At 39.4% G+C, this 26,261-nt stretch overlaps 1 protein-coding gene across 2 annotated transcripts in view; it reads right to left on the reverse strand.

Annotated features, from left to right (window-relative positions):
• The window catches only part of ADCY2 (adenylate cyclase 2), a 204,200-nt gene that overhangs the window by 119,688 nt on the left and 58,251 nt on the right, over positions 1-26,261 (reverse strand). For both annotated transcript variants that reach the window (XM_042048731.1, XM_042048730.1), the window contains exon 3: positions 18,303-18,464. In XM_042048731.1, coding sequence (XP_041904665.1) covers positions 18,303-18,464 — 162 coding nt within the window. The remainder of the gene's footprint in view (positions 1-18,302; positions 18,465-26,261) is intronic.

The raw sequence follows: 26,261 nt of genomic DNA on the forward strand, positions 1-26,261 counted from the left end.
TACAAAGGGAGTAAAAAGATTACTGCCAATATACAGAACAAATATAGTAAAACAAAAAAAAGTTGGAATTATTGATAAATTATCTCACAGTAGAAGAAAATGTATAAAATTTTAAAATACAGAAATTATTATATTCACCATAATAACTTCTATATTACTCATACTTGGAAGAAATATTCAAAGCAAATCAACTGCCTTAAAGACTCAGGTTAAAACACTATGCTGACCGAGGTGGTTATAAAAACACCTTTCCATGGACATGTCTAAGAAAATCGCTCACAGTTATAGACAAGGCTGCAAGATGAATCCTGGATTCTAAACATCTCCCAAAATTAATACTTTGCAGCACATAAATTATTTTTACGTTTCCCACATTTGGTATTGTCTGCTTGTTTTAATAGCTTGATATTTGAAATATCAAAAATATTATACCCCACCCTCCATTAAACAACCTCTCTTCTCCACAATCCTTATTTTTCAAAGAAAATTAACAACATATCCAGGACAGGAAAAGTAGAAGAAAATTAGCAAATTACAGGGCTGCCAACCATCTTGCTCTGAACCACATGATGGGATGCAGTGGTGCCTGCTGGCTGGCACTCCCTTCCCTGGGAAAGGGAGTAGGAGAAGGGGGTGCCCCACAAGGACACTGCCCTTGCCTCTGCTGCATTCCCCTCTCTTCTGTGAGCCCCAGGAAGCCTGCCCAGATCCCATGCTAGATTGGGTCCCCAGGCAAGGAAAAAATTACAGGCTGCACAAAAGAGCATGTAATACAGGAGCTGAAGGGGGGAAAAAAAAGAACAACACAAAAGGGAGAGTAGGTGGAAAATGACTAAGTTTAATGTGCTGCATTTTGGATGAGACATGCATGTTACTGCTGTTAAAAATAAACAAACAAATTAAATACTCCAGATTTGCCTCCCATCTAGCATGTTTATGGTAGTTACAGGAACTTCTATCATATCATGGGAAATGTTTCCATAACTGAGGAAATTTAAATCGCATTTGAATAAAGATGTTTTGGAAACAAGTTGACTGCATGTCTTTTACTTGCCTGTGCTGTGCTCAGTTGCTAGCTTTCTGAGGAACTACTGCAGCAAGGGACTATCAAAATAGTGTGTGACGTTAACTGAGACATGGTGATTTGGTCTTTAATTAAGGTCAGCATGACCTAGGTCATGGCAAACATCTCCGAGCCTTAACGATGATGGGAAAATCTATTCACATGTTAGAATCTAATTTCCTCTATGTTAAAAGACACAAATCAATCTGGATTTTAAAGCACAGGTATAGCAGTGTCAGACTGGATACAGAAAGGCTCTTTAGAAGCTCTGTGGCAGACGAGCAGAAACAGACTTTGGTTTTCTTCTTTCTGTGCTGCTTTCAAAGGTTGTCAAAGGCAATCACCATCAAGACTAGCTGCATGGGGAGGGAGCCAAAAACCTTGATAAGAATTGTCAGGTAAGGAACATAATATTGATCTCAGCAAAACTGTGGCACCAGATGATCCTTGCAGCTCCTTCTGGCTTTGTAATCTACACATCAGTCTTTACTTCTGCTTGAACAGCACCCTTCAGACCCTAAGGTACCTTCTGGCCCTGGACAAGTAAGGGTTATAATGATTTCCAGGCTCATGCTGAAGATACAACACATTTCATGTTACGGGTGCAATGTCATTAGATTCCCCACAGTGCAGGTGGAGACAACAAAATTACAATAAGGAAACCCATTAAGTTATACTGATTTTTTTTAAAACCTTAAGAAAGCAAGATGATTTTTTATGTACCATATGAAAGATCCTAAAATACATAATGATATTCACCAGATCTGTTCAGAATAGACAAGAATATGGCCAAATACAAGATGTTATTTTCCACTCCAGATTGAGCTCTTCCTTTGCATTAATTGTCCTCATGCTACAAATGTAACATTGGATGTTTGAGGTCAAACTGTATGACCCCACATATTAAAAGCAGAATTTAACCAATAAGGAAATTGAATTAATGGAGGCATACAGCATAAAGATGACACTTCAAAGGACTTCAAATAAATCAACAGGACTTCAAGAGATGAAGCCAGGGAGACACAGGTCAGCTCTTCTGAATTCCAAAGCAATGTACCGTGGCACTTTGGCACTAATGAAATGTTATCACTGCTCTACCTTTGGAAAACACAGAATTTTAAAACAGTTATGTAACTGAATATAGCTTTGGATTTATTTTCTTTTTTTATCCAGCTCAACAAACTTCACAGAAGTGGAGGAGAATTAACTTCTGTTACATGTCTTTGATTTTGATTCTCTACAACACTATAGAGAAAGGGCAAAACAAAACCACCCAAAACAGTATTAATCATATTTGCTGTTCTATTTCCAAGAGCTTGCTTATATAAGTGTAACAGTGTAGGAGACTTACCAACTTTTAAAAATAAATTGTTAGCTTTCCATATACACTATGGTTTAGCACTGTCCCTTACCACAGCTTTCTCCACCACCCTAAAACACTGAAAACAGCAGTAAAAGAAAACTGAACCTCTACAGCCTCAGTGTATCTAGGAGGTATATACACAACTTTCTCATCCAAGACTATTCTGCCCCTCTCAGAGGCAGCACTGTGTTCACAAGGTCTGTGATTTAAGCTATGAGTAGACCAACTTGATGGCCCATTGCCGACATCATGGCAAAGCACACCAACTTGATGGAGAAACAGAATTTGTGGAACAAAGGCTTCTATACTTGGGCTCAGACTTACAAAAATGTCCTGTGATATTCAGATGTGTTTAATTCCAGCTGGACTCACTGAACTAAAATGGACGGTACTTGGACACAAATGTAACCAAAAAACTTCACTAACCACAGCTAGAACACAACAGTATATTCCAGAGACTTTGATTTGCTATTAAAAAAACATGTGTAGAAGAGGGGAAAAAATATATATTTACCTATATTATGTACATTATATATATAATTTTGCATATAATATATACACACATACAGGCACTAATACTGTCAATACCTCATATAATGGAAAGCATTTTATCACTGCTAAAATGCTGAATACCACAGAACATACTATGAACTTTCCTGAAAAATTATGGAATTAACTCATTTCCAAAATATGAAGAGATCTGCAATCCTAAAAGAAAATATGTATGAGTTTTGAGCCATACACACTGTAGTTGTACTTTGATCCATGTCTTGGACGCTTGTTAAGGGAAGATTTTAATATCTGAAACATAACACTCCTTTGAGACAGTTCTTATGGCTCTTTTGTGAACTGACTTTGTCAGCATGAGGCACAACATCCATAATGCATTCTGAAAATTTTCTTAGCAGCAACTACACAATTATCACTGCCTTATTTTGGCATCCAGTTAATGAGACAGTAACTGCATTATCATTCAGATACACTGCCATTTTTAATGTTTTTTTGTAATTCATTTCTATTTATATATTCTCTTGGTGAATACATGTACTTAAAGAGGAATAGAGTTACTTAGGAAAAAAAGAAATATTGAATTTTTCCTCCTGGTCTGGGAAGGATTCTTTGCTTCTAAGTACAGATTTTCATTTCCCACATCCCTAGTAATATGGGTATAGAATAATTTTTTTTTTCATATTCAGCTTCACAACTCTTAAACTGGAATTGTTAAGAAAAATAATAATGATAATAATCCAATAAGCAACAACCCCATAGAAACAAACCTAGCTGCTCAGTTTTAGCATAATACAGTATAATCAGAACCACTATTTTCTCCTTTAGAATCATTTTTAGTACAAGCAGACCTCAACATTTTAGTTTCTGACATGAAAAGCGAATGTATTTATTTCTTTTACTTCACCCCAGTTAATGCATAACAGCTCTTCTGAACCTCCTTCCCAAACTACGGAATCATGCGCATTTTGTTAAGCAAAATGTTCCAAGTCTTCCCATCAAGATTGAATGGGTCAGGTCACAGATCTTTCATTTCCTTCAAAAGTAACATTTCAGCTAATTTGTGCTTGCCTTGAGCATCAGGCTAGTAATTCTTTTTTTCTCTTTATTCAGGGTCATCAGAATTTACAAGGACCTACTTCCTTATAAACAAGCATGTTATGAAGTATTAATGGATTTTCTGTCTTACAGACTGTGCTTTCATACTGTGTAAGAGAAAACTTTCAGATCAGAGAAAGGCAATAAGGAAGATCAAAGGTATGGAATGGCTTCTAAACAAGGAAAGAGAAATATTTTTCAATTCTCCAGGTTGGGAAAGAAATGATAGGGGAGGTGTGACAGAGGTTTATAAAATCATAAATGATCTGGAAAGTGTGAACTGAGCTCAACTGTTCAGTCTTTTCCAGTGTAAGGATATGGGGGGTGCAAACAGATGACAGGTTTGAAACAAGCAAAAGATGGTTCTCCTTAGAACACAGGTAAACTGATGAACTCTGTCACAAGAAGCTGTTAAGCAAGATGCACTATACTGAAGGAATAAAAAAACCCCACATAAATCAAAAATTTTAAAAGGCCCAGCTAGGTCAGAAGAAGCAGCAAAAAACAGGCTTGTAAGAAAGAATAAGTAAAAAATAAGCAAAAACAGATTTCAAACCAAGGCGTGAGGGAAGTAGAAAGAAGACATAAATCTTGGGAGAAAACTACCAGCAATTTACAAGGAGCAATTTGAATTTGGAAAGCTAAAATAAAATGGCAGACTTCACAGGATCACAGGAGGGTACAATTGGAAGGGACCACAAAGGGTCATCTGGCCCTAACTCTCTGTTTAAGCAGGGTCATCCTAGAGCACATGGCACAGAACTGTGTCCAGATGGTTCTTGAGTATCTCCAGACTTCTGACTCTTGCTAGTTTATAGTCAATGCTAACCAAAGGGTGCCACTTTCAGAGCTATCAGCATGATGGCAAACAGTCCTAGTTTTCAAGAAGCAAAGATTTATTTTTCTTTCCATAGTGCAAAAGAAGCCAATTTAACTGCACACACTTCAAGAGCTAAAGAGCATTGCAGGCACAGAGGAGCATTACCTTGAAGCACTTAAGTCCAACTCTTGCCCTGCCTCTGTGTCAGGTATTTCAGGGATGGAAAGAGCATTCATTACAGTAAATCCCTTTTCATAAGCTATATTCAATCTTTCTCAAAAAATAATAACAACCTTTCTGGATTGACTCTAACACTCTGAGCTCATTTCTGTTCTATATCCTTACATTACTTTCAGTGACATTGAGAGGAAAAAAATGTGCTCCGCTACCTGAATGCTCAAAGTCTCTCTAGAGACAGCATTGTCTGCTTAGGCAGTTTGCACCAGAAAATCTTCCCCTTCTCTTTGCACCCCCAGAGCGACTGCCTGCAGCAATCCTTCACTGTCAGGTATCATATCAGTTCAGTAATTATGGAGCAGCATTTCCACACTTATTGTTTTGTAACTCTGATACTGATGTGGTTGCCTGAAACTCTGACACTGATCAGCAAATGTATAGTAAAAAATCAACCACCTCATCTTGCAGTAATACACATGCCTGCAACTCCCAGAAGGAGACATGAAAGTTTTATGTTTTCTCATGATGACCACAGCTTATGGATTCAGGGCTGACCACATCCCACATGGGAATATGAAGGGAAGGGATGTCCAGAGGAGAAAGTGTCCCTGTGTTTTTCACTGTAAAGATATTAAAGTCAAATCTTCATCAAGTTCACCAAGAAAACCTAGACAAAAGTCATAATGCTGTTTACAAACATATGGAATTCTATTTGAAAATACGTGGCTCCGGTTTATGTTTATGTCTGGTAGCCTGACAGAGGCACAGCTGCTGCAGCACCACAACCCCACATCCATCCATTTGTGGGGTGTGTGGAACCCCACACATACAGTGCATTTATACACATAACCATAGCCAACCACACAGATCAACACAGACGGAAATAACACAAGATCAACGCAGCACTCGGGCAAACACAAGCTGCACCAACATCCTGGTCCTGCTCCCCTCCCTGGCTGACCAGGATGAAAGCAATTTAGCACAGAATACATATATAGATATGTTATATATCCCTCCAGGAAGTGGCCACAGATACCTAATCTGTTTTCAAGACCCAGCCTTTGGACCATCACGCACTTGCACAAACAGGTCTGTCTCTGGTCTGGCTTGGACTCCCTGCTTCCTCCAGTACTTAAGCCACACCTCTCCAGTATCCACACCTCTCCAGGCCTCCACCCTCTCCAGTATCCAACACAGGCTTATGGCCTCCTCTCCCACTCACCAGTAGTGTGGTCTGACCAGTCATCACACATGCTGAGATACACACCCACAAAATACATGTGCAGCTGCCCCAGCTCTCAAGCCCATCTGACCCATGGCCCCCCTGAGTACCAGACGGTACCTAGACCTCTCCATTACCTCCACCTGCTCCACTACAACACCTGAGACCCTGTGACACAAGGGTTCCATTCTATGGTCTCCCCACACACATAGACAGGCACAAGCACGCAGAATAGGTGTTAGAAATGGAGGCTGAGAAGAAGACAGGACGAGCAGCATGGGTCAGGGACAGGGCATGGCCAGCTAACTGGGCTGACCATCAGCCTGTTAACACATGGTCACCCCTTTTATTGCCTTGTTCCTCTATTCTCCCACATCTGTTCCTCCCCCAAACCACTATGATCCCTCCTTTTCCCCATTTTGTTTCCTCCCCTAAACATCCCATCCTAAGTCAGTTGACTGTCCAATTTGCTCTGATTAGGTTATATGGGTTTCTCTGTCACTGTTTCCCTGCTCCTTCATATTTTTGCACATTAGCTTTTAATTAACATTGACCTAACAGCTGATCCAATCTAAGAGTCAGTGGAGTTTAGAAAGCACAGACAATGTATATCAGCAGAAGGTTGAGACAAGGAAAATATCCAAAATATCCAAATCTAGTGTGTAGAGACACATTTTTTCCAGACAGGACCAGCTGGCTGCAGCTGCAATGATTATCCCAGTAGTAATATGAGAAGGATTGGAGTCACTGCTGGGGCTGCTCCAGCAGGACTGAAATGGCTCTCCAGCACACCTTCTGCTGCCTGTGGTCTCCTCTCAGAGGAGGGAAAGGGGCAGAAATTTGCCACTCAAGACCCATCAGTATCAGTCTCTCATTCAAGACCTGCACCAGGCAATTCAAATGCAGAGCTGGGTTTAACACTGACTCTGCTAAGGAAAAGAGGGTTCCAAAGTGAGATCTTTATTTGTACTCTGTTCTAACCTTGCAGGAGCTTAAAGGTTACTGACAAAGCCCAGGACTGACGGTGCAGGTAGGTCCAGGGAGGATACAGAGCATGTTTACAAAGGTTACTGCTTGCTCCCCCACTGTCCCAGGCAGGCCAGCTCTGATTGTGTGCAACCCCGGGATTTGACTCAGGAATATTTTTAGCAAATGCAGCTCAATGGAGGCTGAAATAATGTAGTTCAGAGAAAATAACTAGATAATGATTTCAGGGACTATGTGTGTGCTATGTGCAAGAGATTCTGCAGTGACGCAGTCAATACCAATAAGAGTAGAATGGGAATCATCTCTGCATTCAGAGATCAGTGGTGCAGCATCAATAAACTGAACTGAGGTGAGAAAGTTCCAAATACCCAAGGAAAACATTTACTGTCTAAATGACTGAATAGCAGAAAAAAAAAAGGTGTCATCGCTGCTGACTGAACAGCAAATAAAGCAAAATCTTAGAGCAAATAATAGAGAACATTATTAAAGGTGCCTCATTACCACCTTTCAACTTTTCCATATTCTACTTCTCCTACTTACCAGCATTTATGCTTTTGTTCCCATTTTCACAGAGATAATTTAACGTTTCTTCTCTGTCCCCTCCTTTTTGCTGTACATTCTTTTTTATAAATTGTGGCCATTTCTGCACTTTCAAGACTTTTGAATTGTTATCCTATGCTTATTTTATTAAAAAAGAAGGGAGGAGAGGGAAAGGGGGGCAAGACAAGCCCTAAGGATCTTAACCAACCTGACTGTATTTGATGTTATGAAATAAATTAAACATGATAAATGAGTGGATCTAAATAGTCTGTTAGGGCAAAAGAAATGGGGTTGGAATGCCACCACTTCACTGCTCTGCTAGACCCTGAGGACACCGTCAGTACAGCAACAGCCTCTTCAGGTGTCACACAGAGGGAGCACCATCTCCTCTCTCTGCTCCTGCCCACTGGCCTGTGTGAGTTGGCTGGAGCAGGCAGACCACCTGGGAGCACTGCTTCTTGTCACTATGGGCTGTTCTTTCCACAGGCCAAATTTTAATGATTCACTCCACAGGCCAAGCAGGATGCATGTCTGTGTGAACATGGAAGTCAGCATCACCCAGCATTCAGACACAGTCAGCAAAACCCCAGCAGACTTCCCTAGAAGCCAGAACTCCATCTCATCACCTACATACTAGAGGAAACAGGATAATCACACACCTCATATTTGCATTCAGAGTGTGAAGCTCTCTCACACAAGCTGTTGCAAACCTCCTTGAATAATCCCAACAGTTTAACTAAAAGTACGTATGTGAGTAAATGCTTGTCAGGACACAGACTTTTCCTGTCTGAAAATCATTTGGGCAGGATCTCATCTCTACATGTTTAGGGGTAAAGTGTAGCAAATAACACTAGTAAATAGGACAGACAATCCTGCTGTGGTTTGAACAACTGTTGCTGTGACAGAGATGCTGCTGAACTACCATACAGAGTGAGACAGCATTCAAGACAAAGAAGATTGTTCTAAGGTGGCCACTAGAAATCTTTTAAATGAACAAATTTCTTCAGAGCAAAACTTGATTTATCTCTTTGGAGCAAAAGTCAGTTTTGGCTTCTAAAGCACAAAAGTGTGTCTGTGTTGAAGAACTCAGAATCACATGCTTCAGAATTTGACCTACTCATTTGCATTCATTAATGTTGAAATCATTTCCCCCAGTTTAATAGTGACCCAATGAACTTTCAAGTCCTTCTTTTCATCCTCTTCTGTAGCAGTGCATAGTGGCAAGAACTGTTTAAACGACAGGCACTGGGATCTGGAATAGTTAGTATTTCTCATGCATGGAAGTCATCCTACTTACAGGATCAATGAAACCAACTATTCTTGCTTAGAAGAGAGAAAAATTTCTCTGGGTCAGATTGATAAGAATTGATAAGGGTGTGGAAGGCACCAGCTCCCTTCTTCAGCATCTAGAACAAACATCTGCTGGGATCCTTTAGGGTGATTTTGCTCAAGTGTTTGTTTCCTGTCCTGCTGAGGCTTCAGTCAATGATGGCCTACCAGCCTTAGTTCTGGGCACCCATAAGCAGCTGAATCTTCTGCAGACCTACACTATTTCAACATTGGTAAGTCTTAATTACTTGTTGAAACAGACTAGAGGGCTGTGGATTAACTGTGCTATTGTATATCCAAAGACACGGAAGCTGGCCTAAGGTTCAGATTCAGACAGATCTCTGCACAGCTTTGTGTTTCCAGAGCAGCGTAAGTGCTTTCACACAGCCTGAACTCTCAAGGCCCCTGGACCTGAGCTAGTCTGATGCAGAGACAGCTTGATTACTTCAGACCTGGGTTCTTGTGGCTTCTGAGCTGATAGACTGCCACACATCTGTGAGAAAATACATCCTCAAAGGAACAAAGAAAATTAAACTGCAAATATATTCAGGAACATAACTTTATGTCTGATAAACCACAGCCTGTGCTGTTTGCAGACTGCTGCAATCAAAGTTGTAACTAATACTGCCCCACTCAGAAACAGGTAAGAGCTAGCAGAGTCCAGGCAGGTGACCTTTGCAGCAAATATGCAGCATACAGCCTTTAGTATACTCAGAACCAGTTCTAAACTGATGGCAGATAAACATGATTTATTACACATAATTAGAGAGAGGCACAGGAGAGACATGAGTCCTTCTCAGAGAGAACAAATAATGATGCCACTCACTGGGTATGCAAGAACACATATACCTTGAGAGGGGAAAGAATATGCAGTGCAATTACCAAAGGTGCAATTCCTGTGAAGAATTAGGAATTCATGGATGCACAGAATCATAGATTCATCAGGGCTGGAAGACATCTACAAGATCATCCAGTCCAACCATCCAGCCAGCACAGCCACTGTAACCCCTAACCCACTAAACCATATCCAAACCACCCAGCACCAAATCCAAGTTTACTTCAAGGTTTGCAGATTATGTCCTCCAGCTGGGTCTCTGCTGGTAAACCAGAGTGGAAGGCAGTTTTTAATTGCATGAGCATAATTTCTGTATAGCTGTTACCCTGCTCACTAGCCCCATTTTGATCTGGGCAAAGTAGTATTTTCCCAGAGCCTTGACGTGTCTTAGACGATAGAATACGTCAGGAATGTTTTGGAAGAAGCTGACACCTGACTGCCGTGTTTGGGGAAGGGAAAAGGGGTGGGAGTTTAGGCAGGTAAACAAAAGCTGGGCTGTGCTACCAGCTCCAGGGCCAGAGCACAGCTCCCCTTTTACCAGCAGCACAGCTGTAGCTGCTAAGAAAAAAACCCAAAAACATGTGCAGAAGTTTACCTCCTTTGCTTCTGGCCTCCACATGCGTATTTGGGAGCATTAACTGATTCCATCACGCACAGCACCCACAAGATGGGCACTTGGAGGCCGTAGTCAAGGCAGTTCTGCAGCCAGCATTTTACTGAAACACATGGCAGAAGTGTGCTGAGGGAAACAAGGGCTATCCAGGGACTTGCATGAGCACACAATGCCATGAATGCACAGGAGTGCAAATTTTGGAAGATGACTGGAAGAGGAATGACTTCTACTTGACCAGCAGCTTAGCACTGTTGGATGGCAGGGGCTTAGAGGACAAATAGAAAGATCACATCCTAATGCAGGCATCTAAAATAGATGGAGTCTTGTCAGAGACTGAAATAGTTCATGCCTTAAACATTGAGATGAAGTTTTAAAGAAGCTGCAGCCACAAAAACCTCCTTGAAGAACTTTGAACTGAAAGTCAAACTGTTGATTAGATAAAGGGAAACACATTGTTCAATCACCTCAGGCTGAGGGAAAGATTTGCATCCACAAAAGGCCAAAGCCACCAGCTGCAACTATCCCTGGCTGAGTTTGGGGTGGGGGGAGAGCACGGCTCACACAAGCCAGGTTTACACAGATTCCCCCCAGCTGAGGGGGAAGGAGGAGGTTTTAGGTGCCTGGTGCAGCCTCTGGTGAGAGGCAACAAACACCCATTCTCTGATTACACAAACTGGCCCAGCTGTGGAACCCCCAGCCCCACAGGGCACATCCACGGGACATTCCCGTGAGAGGCTTGGCCCCACAGGGCTGCACGTGGTGCAACAGACCCAGAGTCTGCTGTGAGAGACTGACCCCCACCCCAGGGGGACATGGCTGGACATGCCCACCCAGCCTGAGCATGTACACCCATGGGACTCTGTGCCTTCTGGGGGACCTTCACCACCGAGAGAGCAGCTGGAGAGGATCAACGAACATCTCTGGGATCCACGGAGTGGTGATATTTTCCTTATTCTGACCCTGTCACTCTTTCTGTCCCCCCCACCTATTTTCTACTTCTTTCTCTCTCTCTCTCATATTTACCATCAAATGAAACCCTTACTATCGTCACTGGTGGATGGTCTCGTTTGCACCTTAATTTGGGCAGAGGCATTTCTAAAAACCTTAAAACTGGATCATTACAGGTCTTGAACCATTGCAAGGTGGATTCCGACTCACCAGAATCTTCTCTACACAACAACAGGTGTTTGTGTTCCTGATCCATATTTTATACTGCACCAAAAGCAGCTGACAGGATGGGGAAATGTACTCACATATTGATAGTGAAAGGCATTTTTCTTGTACTGAATTCTTAAAAATAACATGTAGACTTAGACAGTAACTCTTTGAGTCCATAAAATGGCAAAGCATCATGTCTAGAGTGAGTATCACTCACAGAATTTAATGTTCCAGCTGCAATAAGATAAGAATTAATTCACAATAAATTTGACAAAAAATACCAATCTGCAAAAGTACTATGTAACTGAAAAGGCTGGCCAAAGTCTGTGAAAATGGAAGGGAATCAGCAAAATTAACCCAGATGAAGTAACTAAGATTCTTTACCCAAGAAAAATTATTTGAACAGGCAGTAATACAAAATTCTGAATTCATGGGTTTAACCTTTTCCTGGTAACTTATTTACATTAAAGTCATCCTTAAAAGGATATGGAATACAACTCCCTTGCAAAAGGTATGCTGTATGGGTGACAGTTTAGTTGCTGCTCCAGCCTAGAAGTACTGGAATTTCCAAACACCTGTTTTAATTTTTTTACCATTTTGGAAGTAGAGTAGCCTCAAGACTGAGCATTCTGACATAGACATTTTATAATTTCAGGGACATACTGAAGGATTGGGGTCTTGTTCAATGTATTAATTTATATTTTGGAAAATTAAAGTTGCTAAATGAAATTGTCATTTTTAGAATAAGAAATGTAAGCTAAAGTAGCATGAAAGTGATAAACAAATATTCACTGCTGATAAAAATATTAACTTAAATGAAGCTGACACAAATGTCAATCTGATCCTTTCAGTAAAGCTTAAGAATCAATGCTAACTGGAGTTATTTGACAACTCATGGAGATATTTCCATGATTTAAAAAAAAGGAGGCATTTATTAGTTATCTTCTGTGCTTTGAGGATTTCCTACACTTCTCACCAGATCTATTTTCCATGCACTTCTTAGATGCTGATTTTGGGCTGCAGGTAAATGGTACTTTTGAAAACCCACATGGCCACCTGCACACATGATTTCATTTCACAATAACAGTTCTAGGACTTTGCTGAATCTTCCATCACAGTAAGTATTACAGGTCTTCCCTTTAAAGCCTCAGGAACTTTTTGGAAGACATCCACATTGTCCGTGTTTATGCTTAAACACTCTGAAATGCAATTATACATTCTCCTACATATCTATGATCTTGTAGGCAAGTGGCCTCTTCATAAGCACATACAAACTGTACAGATTGACTTAAAGAATGAGTGAAACCCAAAGTACATCTGCTGATTGTGAAAATTCGGTAAAACCCCACAGCAGATGGCATTTCAATATCTGCCTAGATTAAGCATAAAATCAAGAGCAAAGAAAAGATGCAATAATAAAACACATGCCTGCTTCACTGTGCTGTGCAGGACAGAGCCTTCCTCTCTCAAAGTGGCTCCCAGCTGCTGCACAATGTGCTGAGCCAGACTGTTGGAGAGAGCAAAGGGAACAAGGCACAAAGTACAGGACAGCGGCAGCTGCTGCTACAAGGAATAGAGCCTCCCCTCCTTCCATGGCGGTCACTGCCCTCCACACCTGCAGCAGGAACAACAGCAATTCACCCCGTGAAACTAAGCAGCAGGAAGCAGGAGTTGTTTAAGCTGCATTACCTTCATGAATAACCCTTCTTCCCCATCTCCTTCAAAAAAAGGTATTCAAGGAAAACGGATAAATTCAGCCCACAGTAACAGCTTTTAGACATTCAGACTGAATGAAGTTCCTATGTGCTTTAAACTTTCACTGTGCAGCTTTACAGCCTCAGGGGTTGTACAGCACTGGATGTACTTAAAGACATGGGCTTTTTTCCCAGACTTTTTTAATAAACATGATTTTTTCTTGCACCGTGTGATAACAGCATAAACCAATTCCTACTCTATTTCTGAGCCCTAGAGCTGTACATTTTCTTCTTTTATAAGTCAATGAATACTGATGCTTTTTATTTTTATTTTTCTGCTGTGCCACTCTATTACATAAAACAGTTTTTTGTAAATATCATCACCTATTAAAGTTATTCAGTTAACAGATGAGTTTAAATCAGTGTTGTAAACAAAAAAGTATATGTCTTTTGCATGACATACTGCATGGGGATTAGAACCTCTAAATATATATTACAGATGACGTGTTGTCCATCTTGGAAAAACCTGCTACATTTCTGATTATGAGCTTTTGGTAGAACTTGTTTCAAGATGTGTAGTGATGAAGATGGCTAATTTTTTTTTTTTTTTAATAGAGCCACATTCCCTTTTTCAATTCACTGTTGTTTGGTTTATTTGGTTTTTTTCCTGAATAGGCTACAGCTATTGATTTTTAATTTTGTAAGAGCAGACCTCAGCTTAACTGATGGAAAATGCACAAGATCCTGTGCATGTAGCCTTGGAATTTCCCAAATCAAACATTCCTGAAAATAAATGTTAAGAATAATCCAGGTTATGAGATCACACACACAAAGACTTTCATAAAAGTTGTTACAAATTATTTCCTTTTGCTGTATGCATTCCTGAACAAAATCCAAAGCTGATATAAAATTGTATGTATGCACACATGCATTCTGCCTAGCTGTAGTTTTGTGCCTCTAAAGGTGACCCCTTTTACAGAGCTGAAAGAGCCACCAAAAAAAAGGTCTAAGGTAAAGAACACTACTTAAAAAAAAAAATAGTTTTTAAGTGATTTAGCCAAGGTTTGGAAAACACTTAGCCACAGCTCATGAAAAATGATTGCAAGAGCAACAAAATTGCTTGCTGAGACAGTAAAACTAAAAGACTAAAACAAAAAAAATTGCACTCCTCATATAAATCATAGGGAAAAAGAAAAATAGAAGCTTATAGGATGTTTAATTATTTTGGTTACCTCTTTTTTTCAACAGATTAAGAACAAAATTACCTCTAATGATAGTATCAAGCCATTAGTTGACTAGTTGATAATAGAGCAGCAAAACCACAAGTATTTGATTAGAATCTGTTCTGTTTTGGGAAAAAACAGGTTATGTGTTTATAGCAAGAGGCGGCAGTTAAATATTTTCCATTCCAGAAATAACTGAAAGGGATGTTAAAGTCGTGAAAGCCTTCTGAGCCAAATGCCTTAAGACCAGAATTAGAGTCATGTTCTATTAGAGCAGTCCTGAAGCAGAGAGAACATCCTCTGCTTGGCAGTAGGATTCTCACCTGGAAAGAGGGGGCAGAGTCCCAGATTCCAGAATGTGTGCCTAGTAAAGGTTAGGATTAAAATTTTCAACAGAAAAAAGCCCCAAAACATACATACACCGTTATTTTTTTCATGAACTGAGGCTGGAACACAGGACTCTTTTTCCCCCTTCCTGTCAGAGATCCCACAGCTGTGCACTAAATTCCCCACAGACGTGCACAGGGAGAGTGTGTTGGGTGTTTCACTGTAGAGGCTGTGTCTCGGTGCTGAGCAGGGCAGCACACTGACCCCTTTGTAGGCCTGGCCCCTATTAGCATTTGGCATAGCTGCAGCTGCTCCTGGCACGCTCCTCTAAGGCAAATGCCCACGCTGCAAGAAAGATGTTGATGAAGCACAAGTGAGGACTCAAAGAACAACTGTGAAAGTGATGAAAGGCTTAGCTAGTGCAAAAGCAGGCAACTCATTTATTTTACTGACAAAAAGGTTATGAGGCAAATTCATGATAGTCTAGAAGCACTCTCATGGGAGAAACAGAAACTGGATCCTATTGGGTCTGTCAGCCTACCGGCCAAAAAAAATGAGATCCAGAAGCTGGATGACAAGGCTAGACAAATTCCTACTACAAAAGATGAACAGAATTCTAACATTGATGCTCAACAGCCGTGGAAAAAATATGAAGGCTTGTGGAAGCACATCTCCATCATTCTCCATTTTTAAACCAAGGTGGATTCCCTCGCCTGACCGACATGTAGGTCAAACAGAGACTAGTTCATGTAAGCAGCAGACAGTCTGTTGAAGGATTCTTTATCCCAACAAGAGGCTTTTATCTCAGTATCTTTAACCGCAACTGACACTGGATAATCAAGAGGATCCTAAGGTTTTTGGCTTTAGAGAAGCCACTTTTTTGATATAAAATTTTTCAGAGGATAACAAAGGAATACAAAACCAGTCAGATATGCTCTGCCAAATTTCAAAATGAGCAAATGCTTTGGAACATTGATTTTTCTCTACTCATAGACTGGAGGTATGATTAACTTTTAAAATGCTATGGGATGCCAATCAGTCACTGAAAGATGGTGAAAAATTGAAGAGGGTCCAGCAGAGGCCTATCAAAACCATTATAAGGCAGGAGAACCTGGCATAAGAAGTGAGACTGAAAGAATGTTTGTTGAGCCAAGAGAAAGCTCAGAGAAGATACAATGGAAGTCTCAAAACATAGGAAGTAATTATAAAGGAGATGCAGGTATTCTATACAGAAGAATGTTTGCTACATATACAAGATATATATATTATAATATCCTATATCAGCTTAAGGTATACAATTGACAAATGTTATTTCTCTTTTTAGTGCAATCGGTATCTCTAGTCTAAGCCCTTATTTGTAGTCTCGATTTTCAAAAGCAAAGAGCACAGAACAAACATTGTTTTGCTTACACTCCAAAGTATAAACAATAGTAATCTAAGAATGTACAGAGGGCAAATGAAAGGAAATGAGGGAGCATCATCTAGTCCTTTCCACAAATTTGCAAGAATGCAGTGCACTCAGTACTTCCAGTAACTGCCAAGCTATTCGTAACACTTAACATGTTTTACAAAGACAGAATGGAAAACTAGTAACAACCCGGAAACGAAGCACTCTTAACAATTTACACATTGCAGAAAGACTGCCATTCTTTGTGAATGAAACAGAAGGTTACAGGAGAGATGAAAGACAGTAATTGTGCCTCACAGACCATGATTTCTTTTGATTCTGTAGATGTGATGTGTCTAAAAATACAGTATCTTCTGAAAGTATTGTTTTAGATATACCAAATGTTGATGATCTAGAAAGACAGGCAGGAAAAATAAATAATTTTTGCAAGCAGCAACTTTAACCCAAAACTGTTTTAGAGAAGGAGTGGCAATCATTAATACTGCTTTAGCCGTGCATCTATGCCAGCAATAAAAGCCATAGGTTGACAAAAAAACAAAGAGTAATATTCTCCCTGGTTTATTCCACTACAAATATCAATAACTGTATTACTGAATTATTTAAATATTATATTAACTGCAGGTGACCACAGTTCTTGCTTAACATACAGCATAATTTCACAACCTCCACAAAAAACCACTCAACTAATCCAAATCAGCAAGAGAAAAGTAAACTTACCTTGCTCATCATTTAAAACTTATACAGAGAATTACATCTTAGAACATATTTTGTTTACCAGACTTCAATTTCAGTATTCCATAGAACACAATTTTGCAGTCATAGCTGGAAATAAAATGTATTTTCCTGAACAACAAGTTACAAGGCAAGACATTTGTAAAATCACTGCAATTATCCTTTGAGACACAGTGTTTTAAAAGGTAAGTAGAAACTATTATTTGCTTTGTTCTTAATGCTATTCACAACAAATAGTACGATGTCTTTCCTGTTCAAGTAGTATGTTTATAAAAATGTGTTCACTTTAAAGCTTCAGTATCATTTTGATGCAAAAGTTAAAATAATTCTGTTTCCTTAACATGGCATAACTATACTAAAAAACCAAACCCATGTATCTGTTTTTCAGAATGAAATCTTATGTTTTCCTTAAAAAATACAGATTTCTATCAATGACAGCTGGGCTCATCACAGTACTACAACTAAAACTGTAATAATTCACCATTTAAAAGATCTTCTGTAAAACAGTAAGGAAAAACAACTAATATTTGGATTTTTATAAAGTAATAATCTGCAGTATGTCATGTGGTAGATTGTCAGAGTTGAGTTACAATCCAAGACACAACTGCAAACACAGATGGGTTCCCAAAATGTCATGGAGTCTGGAGCCAGCCAGTCTCCTTCAATCATTGGGACCAATCAGGGTGAGGCTGTAAAATTCCTATAAATGGCTGAGAACTACAGAAGGAGGACAAGACCTACAGCAAGCTTGTAGAGGGCAGTGTCTCCCCAGCAGATCTTTAACCCCGCAGACTTGAGCGCATTCAAAGGAACAATCTCAAAGATAACATTTTGATGCCTGGAAAAAATCCTTGGTCTTAAAAGCAAGGCCTTAACGAGGTGAGGAGATGAACAATGTGGTTTACAAACCAGAGGGGTAATGCATCTACCACAGGACAGCTGCATCACATATTTTTTCAACCAATATAAGTTTTTACATTGGTAAGTGCTATGTGGCTGTAGATTCCACCACTTCCGTGTGTAATTTAGGAAGACATAACATTACTGACACCCTCATTATTAGAAAACGAATTACCTGTGAATTAGCAATTCAGAAATCAAGACAGAAGTAAGTTTATACCCCCAAGCACCCACTAAGGCACTCCCCTGGCTCATTTACCAGGCTATTCAATGCACAGTTAATCATTAACTCCACAAAGCACTTACCTGCCAAACCAAGTGCTCCTTTACAACAGCTGAACCTGACAGACACACGCTCAGCACAATCGTGTGAGATGCAGAGGTCAGGACACTGGCAACTATAGCATCCCTCATGTTGAAGGGCAGCATGGTGTACACCACAAAAATGATGAACAAGAAAAATGATACCTGTGCAAGACAGAAAGACAAAAAAGAAGCATGTCAAATTCACCTCAGAATAACATTTAAAAAAATAGCATTTAATTTTGAACTGGCTTCAGCATAAAGTTACACCCCAGTTTTTCACAGGAAAGTCATTGCTAACCGCTGAAGAAAATTATTTAGACAGAATTGATTTTTTAAGAGTCTTGGAAAATTTACAGCATATTAGGCTTAAGAAGTGCAGTTTCAAGAAACTAAATCATGGTTTCAGATACAGAATACTCCAAACTTTTCAAATATAACTTCAAATTTATACTTTCAAATTTTTATTTTTATTAATATTCTGTTTACAAATAAAGGGAGAACCCAGGACGGATCAATTCTGATTGTGACCTGCTTTACAAAATAATCTGTCAAACTCCTCACAGAGCCTTAATTTGAATACAGAGAGATTTTTTACATCCTAAAAGTTCACAATTTAATTTATATGACATTAGGCAAAAAAAAAAAAGCCCAAGTTCAGCCAACCGTTTCGGTTTAACAAGATCGTATTTCATGTATATCTGCACAACCTATGTCAAATTTCATAAAACCAGTACATTTTAAGGTAATACATTTATTAAGTCATGGAAAACAGCTTCAGAAAATCACAGTCCATATGCAGACTTTCCTGTCAGCCTCTTTTAAAGGGTACTAGTGTCTGAACAAACCTTATGGAACAAATGCACAGCCCAACCCATAACAGCAAAAGGGATTCCTTCACTATCCATAGAAAATATATATTTGATGGTATGCTTATGTTCCACACCCCACAACACATTTGAGAAAATGTAACTAGATTTGGGACACAGGTTTTGCATGCATAGGTAAGTAGGTGATTCTGAAAATGTGTCAGCTTGTATCTCCATGTAAGGCTTTCCATCAGTTTGAGTTGACTTGAAAGCCTATTCACCATCCAGCAGTTGTATACACACAGTATAGAACTCAGAAAGCTCCCAGGCAGGTATGAGCAAGAGTAATTTGCTGCTCACTTCCCTTGGTGTCAGTCTGTGTTCTTCACATCTTCATGTGATAATTACATAGTCAAAACTGAACCCGAAGGCATGTGCACCTACAGTACAGTGGAGGCATTCTTTTCCATCATGGAGACAGAACTGGATGGAAAAGACTTCTCCACTTCTTCTATCCATTCATCTTTCTCCAATCCCTCCATTAAGATCAATCCAGCTCCTTCCTGATCTCTCACACCCTTTTCAACGCTACCAGCTCTCTCATATACTCAAGACTCAAATAGTTCAAAGGCATGAAATGAAAGAGAAATACAAAGGAAATGATGGATAATAAGAGAATTCAGCAAGAAAAAGGCAAAGCTTTTGTTTTGCCTCTATACTCTTCCAATCTATCAACAGAGAGCACAAAAAAAAAAAGTGTTTGACACCTGGTTGGTTTCAGTCCTCCCTAAAAGTTTCCATGGTGGTCAGATGTCAGTAAAACCAACAGCAAAAAAAGGGTGTACAAACTCGGTCTAGGTAAGAGAAGGGTTATGCCACTATGATGTTTTAAAACTGTCCTGGGCTGAGGAAAGATCAGCTGTGATACTGCCAGAACCAACTGATAGTCTTAAAACTTGGGGAAGATGTAGAAAGCTCTGGCCGGCTAGAAAAGAGAAACAGAGCATGCCTCTGAAAGGCTGAGAAAAGGGGTAAAATTCATCAGATTCACTTTAATTCCTATAGCAGTAACAGACAATAATAATGCATACACAGCAATTCATAACCAACAGTCCTGAAAGTTAAGAAAAACATAGCTAACAGCTAATGTGATTTTGCTGAGAACAAATCATGTTAAGCAATCACGTATTCTGTCATGATGGCAGGCATCGGTATAGGGGAAAACCTAAATAATGAGTTAGGCAGCAACAAGGGATGTGAAAGGTCCTCTAATATCAGCATAAGATAAACAGATGCGAAAGGCAGAATACCCTACTAGCATGTAAGACCAACTGCCTAAAACGTTTCCAGCTAAAGGGCAGGCTGAATGGGGCCCTGAGCAACCTGGTCTAGTGGAAGGTGGCCCTGCCCATGGCAGAGGGTTTAGAAGCAGATGATCTTTAAGTTTCCTCCAACCCAAACCATTCTGTGATTTTATTATTAAAAAATAGTTTGAAGAAGAACCCCATATCCAAGTCCTGGAAGAACAATTTCAAATGCCCCCATTCTCAGTGATTTTTCAGGAAAAAAAGTTTTTGTTGTTTCCAAGTCTAGCTTTCTCATTTCCTATGTGGCATTCACATATTTGTGAAAATTTTATTATTAGAAAATAAAAATATATTCTTCTTTAACTGGCTTGTCTCAAAAAAATATAACTTGCCTATTTTTTGATATCCGACTTTATAGCCAAACTAAAGGATTCACTCAATTTGTGAGATACAAGCTAAGTACTCTTCAAAACTCATTAGTGGATGTAAGACAGAATACGATGCTGTTGCTTTTCAACTTTGACATAAAACAGACTACTAAGCATGTGAACAAGATTTTGACATTTTGCAATGCTTTTAGTGATACCAGCAGTATCAGCTCCACATTCCTTGTATATCTGTAAACAACTGTCTGTTCTATAAGTTACCTCACTGCTTTCCTTGCCCAAAATAAATGGATAATTTCAACATTCAGCAACTACAAACAGAGAACACTTTTAGGAGGTTCAACCCCTCTTGACACTACATGTTCAAATAGGCTGGGTTGCACAGGAACTGTGTTAAAGAACACTTGATTAAAAAAAATCGACCCATCAATTCTTATATTTGCATATATTTGCAGTCTTGAAATTTGGTATGAGAATGCTGTTGCAGAGCAGGACATCTATCAGTCATGCTAAGACAGAAACTCTCCTCCAAATTACATGTAGGAAATGCCACCTGTCAATTGCTCTTTAATTCTTGGCCACACTTGCTTTTCTCCTATTTCTAGTAGGAGTCTAATGACTCAAGAGAGCTCCTTTTATCCCAGAGGTTGCTTTTTTACTTCACAATGGCTCAAAAGTGTTTTCCCCACGTAGCCTGAAATAAGATGCTTCTACCCTTCATCTTGATCACAGACATACATAGTATGTAAGACTTGGGACCTTCAACATATTTCAAAATGCTAGTGTATTTAAGTTTAATAAGGTAGAAGTTAATACACAAAGGCTTTTGAGCAGGTAGAAAGAGGAACAGGCTTCTTGGTCTGAGTCACAGTCTGCAGAATGGTCAATGGCCCTTGCCGTTGATCTTTATCATGAATGGCCCTTTCCATTATCATTTGGTAAGAACTGGCAGAATATTGCTGATACTAACATTAAAAAGCAGTGATGCCAAGCTCTGAAAGACCCCACTATCTCATTGCAAGACTTGCTAATGCTAATGATCACAGCATGCCTGCACTCGGTGTGTGTTCCTGTCAGTAAACAACAGCATTAATTTACAGTGCACTATTTTTGACACTATTAAAAGTAGCCCGTTCCACCAAACTGTGCCATAACCACAAGGCCTGTCACTGTTACGTTGGAAGCAGACTTTCATGTGAGTCATCACTACAACTGCCTAGCTGAAACACACTTCTTGTCCTGATCTGAACTTACATTGCTTTAGGAGTTTGATTCTCAGATAATTTATCCATGAGTTTATGTTATCCATACCTTGGAGATGGAAGTGCTTGGGCATTGATGGTGGGCATCACAGCATGTAGCATTCACTTTTGGTTAACACTCTTGTAACATCTTACACAGAAGTATGTGGCTTTCCTGCTTTGATTGAGGGGTATCCAGGACTCTGGCCCATCACTCTTGACTGTCTGAGCTTAGCAAACTCTGAATGGGTTTACTGCTCTCTGTATTTCTTCTCCCATACTTCAGTAGGGCCACATTGTCATCTATTATGTGAGCAGTTCTTTTCCACAGGGATTTAAAGGACGATGCACTGCCGTAGTGTAGCTGCCTAGATGGGTATGTAACAGACAATTTTTTCTGCAGATTTTGTGCAGCTGCTTTCAGAAGGGCAGCAAAAGTCCTTGTACAGATTGCTGCAGTGAATCCACTGGAGAGAGCTGGACACCAAATGGTACAATGACACCATGGTGTGGGACATCAGTGATGATCATGAACCCTCACAAAAACTCATTCTTGTCACAGAACACAACATAAAACTATGAGTAAACATCTTCGTGCATCATGCAAAATGGAACGATTCGGGCTGCACAAGATAGAGAATTAGATCCTTCTTTAAATTAAACACATTCTGAGCATTTTTCATGTTGGCAGTTTTGTCCCAGCACCTCTAGATGTATATTGGCTACTACAGCCTTTAATCTGTACTGTTGGCTGTGACCTAGGAGAACTGGTATGAAGGTGATAATATTTGGTGTTTCACAGACATTGCTATTGGAAATGTCACTAGTTTGGACTGTGATGGTACGAACTACAGTGAACCTGAGCCATTAATCAATCCATGCTGGGTTTTGTGGACACAGCCTATTCTCAGAAACTTTGTCTCCCTTGTGTCACCAGTTTCTACTCCTGAGTGGGGTTGCGTTGAATGTAATGAGTATGTGGAGTAGAAACTTTAACATATTTTACACATTAAAATTGTCTTTCCCAGCACAGGATATCACAGGGGATGTTGTTTTGGCACTGAGCACAACCGTAAAAAAGATACTAATCATTCATTTTATACAAATAATGTTCCAACAATGACTCACAATTTGTCACCTAGACAGCCATTTTTTTAAACTGTGTTAAGATGGTTGATCAAAACTGGCTTGGCATGTGTAAAACTCACTCAAGCTAATGTTACTCTGACCAGAATTTCCCCTTGAGGAGTCCAATACGTTGGCACTGAAGCTGGCCTGCAAATCGAAATGTACCACTTCATTATGAGTAAGGGGAAAGCAGTGCTTTGGACACAGCCAGCGGTAATGAGGCTACAGCTAATAAAATATCTGTAGTTCTTTGCGACAACTGAAACAGTGCTGGCTTTTCACTGGGTAATCATAATTAAACTGTAAAGACTACAAAAACTCAAACTAACTGGTCAGCCCACTACAGGATCACTTTCAGAGGTTTTTCAAGATTAGTTTCCCCCTTGCTGTGTAACAGGAGTAAAAAGTCATCAGCCAATTGAAGAATTTTCCCTTGCAAAGACACTTAGATTCCAGCCACTGATTTCAAATCCTGTCTGTATACCTAACTGCACAGAAGACACTCTAGCTTTTCTAAAGAAACAGCTAGCTTTCATAACATTTGGTACAACCTACTAATCTTGACAAATAGTTACAAATACTATGTTCATAGTTTAATACCATATATGTTTTATGGCATCAGAAGGGTATTTATACAAGCTATAAAGTGTATATTAAAACTTTATGTTGGCAGAGTAAAGGTTGCAAATATGTAAAGCTCTTTGACATTGTACTTCTGAATTCCAGCCCTTAAACTTCTAAAAGCTGGGCAATGTAAAAAAGAACAAAACAAGCTACCCACATAAAACAAAAAAATTCACTGAGTACTAAAATCAGCTTCTGTTCTGAGTCATCTATAAAAAGGCTTAAATTATGAAAACATTGGATAGGTGAAGCTGGAAGTGTTCACCAAATCCTGAAACACCAGAAGAAAGGGCACTCAATGAAACTAAAAGGTTGGTTGAAAAAAGGTGAAAAGGAAGCACACCTTTACCTAGTGGATAGTGTCCTTCTTGAACTTTCTGACACAGTAAGTTGTAATACACTATCAGGATCACAAAGATATTAAAAAAATTCATGGACACCTTATCCATAAACCAACAATCAAAAATAGGGCAGGGAGATGTACCCTCTGATGTCACTAACACACGTGCAGAGGCTGGGCAAGGTAGGAAGGAAACTGACCACACAAAGTGATCAATTTGGTGTGTTGCCTTTCAGAAGCAGCTTCTTTTGCAATTCTTGGAGACCCATTACTGTGCTGGATGGACTATGGCCTTACCCTGCAGGAAGTTCTTGTGTTCTGGTGCTAAGAGTCAAAAGGGCTTCAGAGGAAAAGATACAGTAGTTATGACACAGTACCCTCCCTGACTTTAAAATAAAGCAAGGTAATTCAGAGAAAGAACTGAAAGCCCAGTGAGACTATGAATAGAAAGCCCTGCAGAACCATTCCCAAGTTACAAGGGAACTGGCAGAGACGAACTTTGAGCAACAACAGGATGAAACATACAAGAAGCTAAATACTGATTTGTACAAAACCAATGTTTCTCAAGTGCCTGGTATGCCATAAACCTCAAGAATAAAGTCAACAAGGAAGATTTGTTTGTGATTCACTCCACAAAATTATGTCCACAATAAATTATTACTTCACTGTTTTCACCAAATATAAAGGTTTTTTTTCCTATAGTTGTCATAGAAGTAGTAAACAACTCTGTAAATCAGGCCCTGTTCTTGATCATAGAGAACTCTCAAACTAATAATCCCTTTATTTTTGCACAGCTCTGGGCTTAAATGTCATCAGGAAACAGTCATTACAGCCTCTGCCAAAAAATTAACAACAACCATTAGCAAAATGGGACAGAATAAAAGCAAGTTGATTGCACTAAAATGGATATTTTAAAATAATTTTACAAAAAGAGACCTTCAAATGTGCTCCTAAAGTCACATATTAATGTGACAATAAGATGAAAGACTCCAGAAAATGAAAGAAAATTCGTATTTCAAATAATCAAGATATAAACTGATTGCTTGCTGTCTACTGTGTGATTGCTTTCTGTGTCACAGAACCTTTTCTTTCACTGAATGGGATCAGTAACAGAGACATGAGATTTTGACCCAAGGAACATCAGCAGTGACTCACCAATTCATAACAATTTTTGGTCCTTCCTGCTACAGAAAGAGGAGACCGAGCTACCGTCATCTCTAGTAGATTTGAGATTATTCCTGAACACACTCAGAAAATGAAGAATTTAGTTTACCTCCTAACACCTGTTTTTACCATCATTCTCCTCCTCACTTAATTCTCTTCTTTCCACTGTATCTTTCCACCCTTGTTTCAACCACATTATAGTCTAAGTAGTCAACAAGTCAGATATGTTGTGCTGCAACACTGCTGAATCCCTGCAAGTGGAAAGACAACTTCATAACGCACCATCTAACCCAACAATGGCATCTGTTTGCATTGATTTGACTCTTAACTGCACCAGATGACAATAAGCCATGCCTTTGTTTTTTTCAGTGATGAGACAAGTGAAAACCATCAGAGATAGTGAATTCATTGTTCATCCTTGTTATTTTCCCCTCCTGTGTTTTCCTGTGTTAAATATTAAAATCAGAAACTCACAATTGCAGCAATAATTCCTGATCATCACAGCAAGCACTTTCTCTAAAATGGACAGCTGATACCCTCTTTCAAGCAATCATAATAATTTTTTTTAATCTAAGGACAGTGAGAAAGGCATTAGAGCATGTTATTAAAACCAAAGCCTTGTCTTTCTATGCCACCATAAAAGTAAAACCAAATGTATTTCTTTCCGGCTAAGACCATGCTGCATCCTATTCAGAACAATACCATACAAGTCTAAACTGCAATTAAATTAACACATTTTAAAAGTGAAAAGATCAAAATGATTAGACAGTATATGTAAACAGACTCAAATCCAAAGCAATAAACTGCAATTTCACAGGGACTATTAAGGAGGTAATTTTATAACACTCAAGCACCATACCTCAAATCTGAAGGGAGTCAAATAAGAACATACATTGAAAATATTTTCCAAGTTTCTATGACAAGACATACACAACTAAAACATAAACTACTTTAAAACCTAAT

The sequence above is a fragment of the Corvus kubaryi genome, unplaced genomic scaffold (assembly GCF_017639235.1).
Source record: "Corvus kubaryi isolate FWS band 111438036 unplaced genomic scaffold, C.kubaryi_AGA036_p1.0 68, whole genome shotgun sequence".
Classification (NCBI taxonomy): Eukaryota; Metazoa; Chordata; class Aves; order Passeriformes; family Corvidae; genus Corvus; species Corvus kubaryi.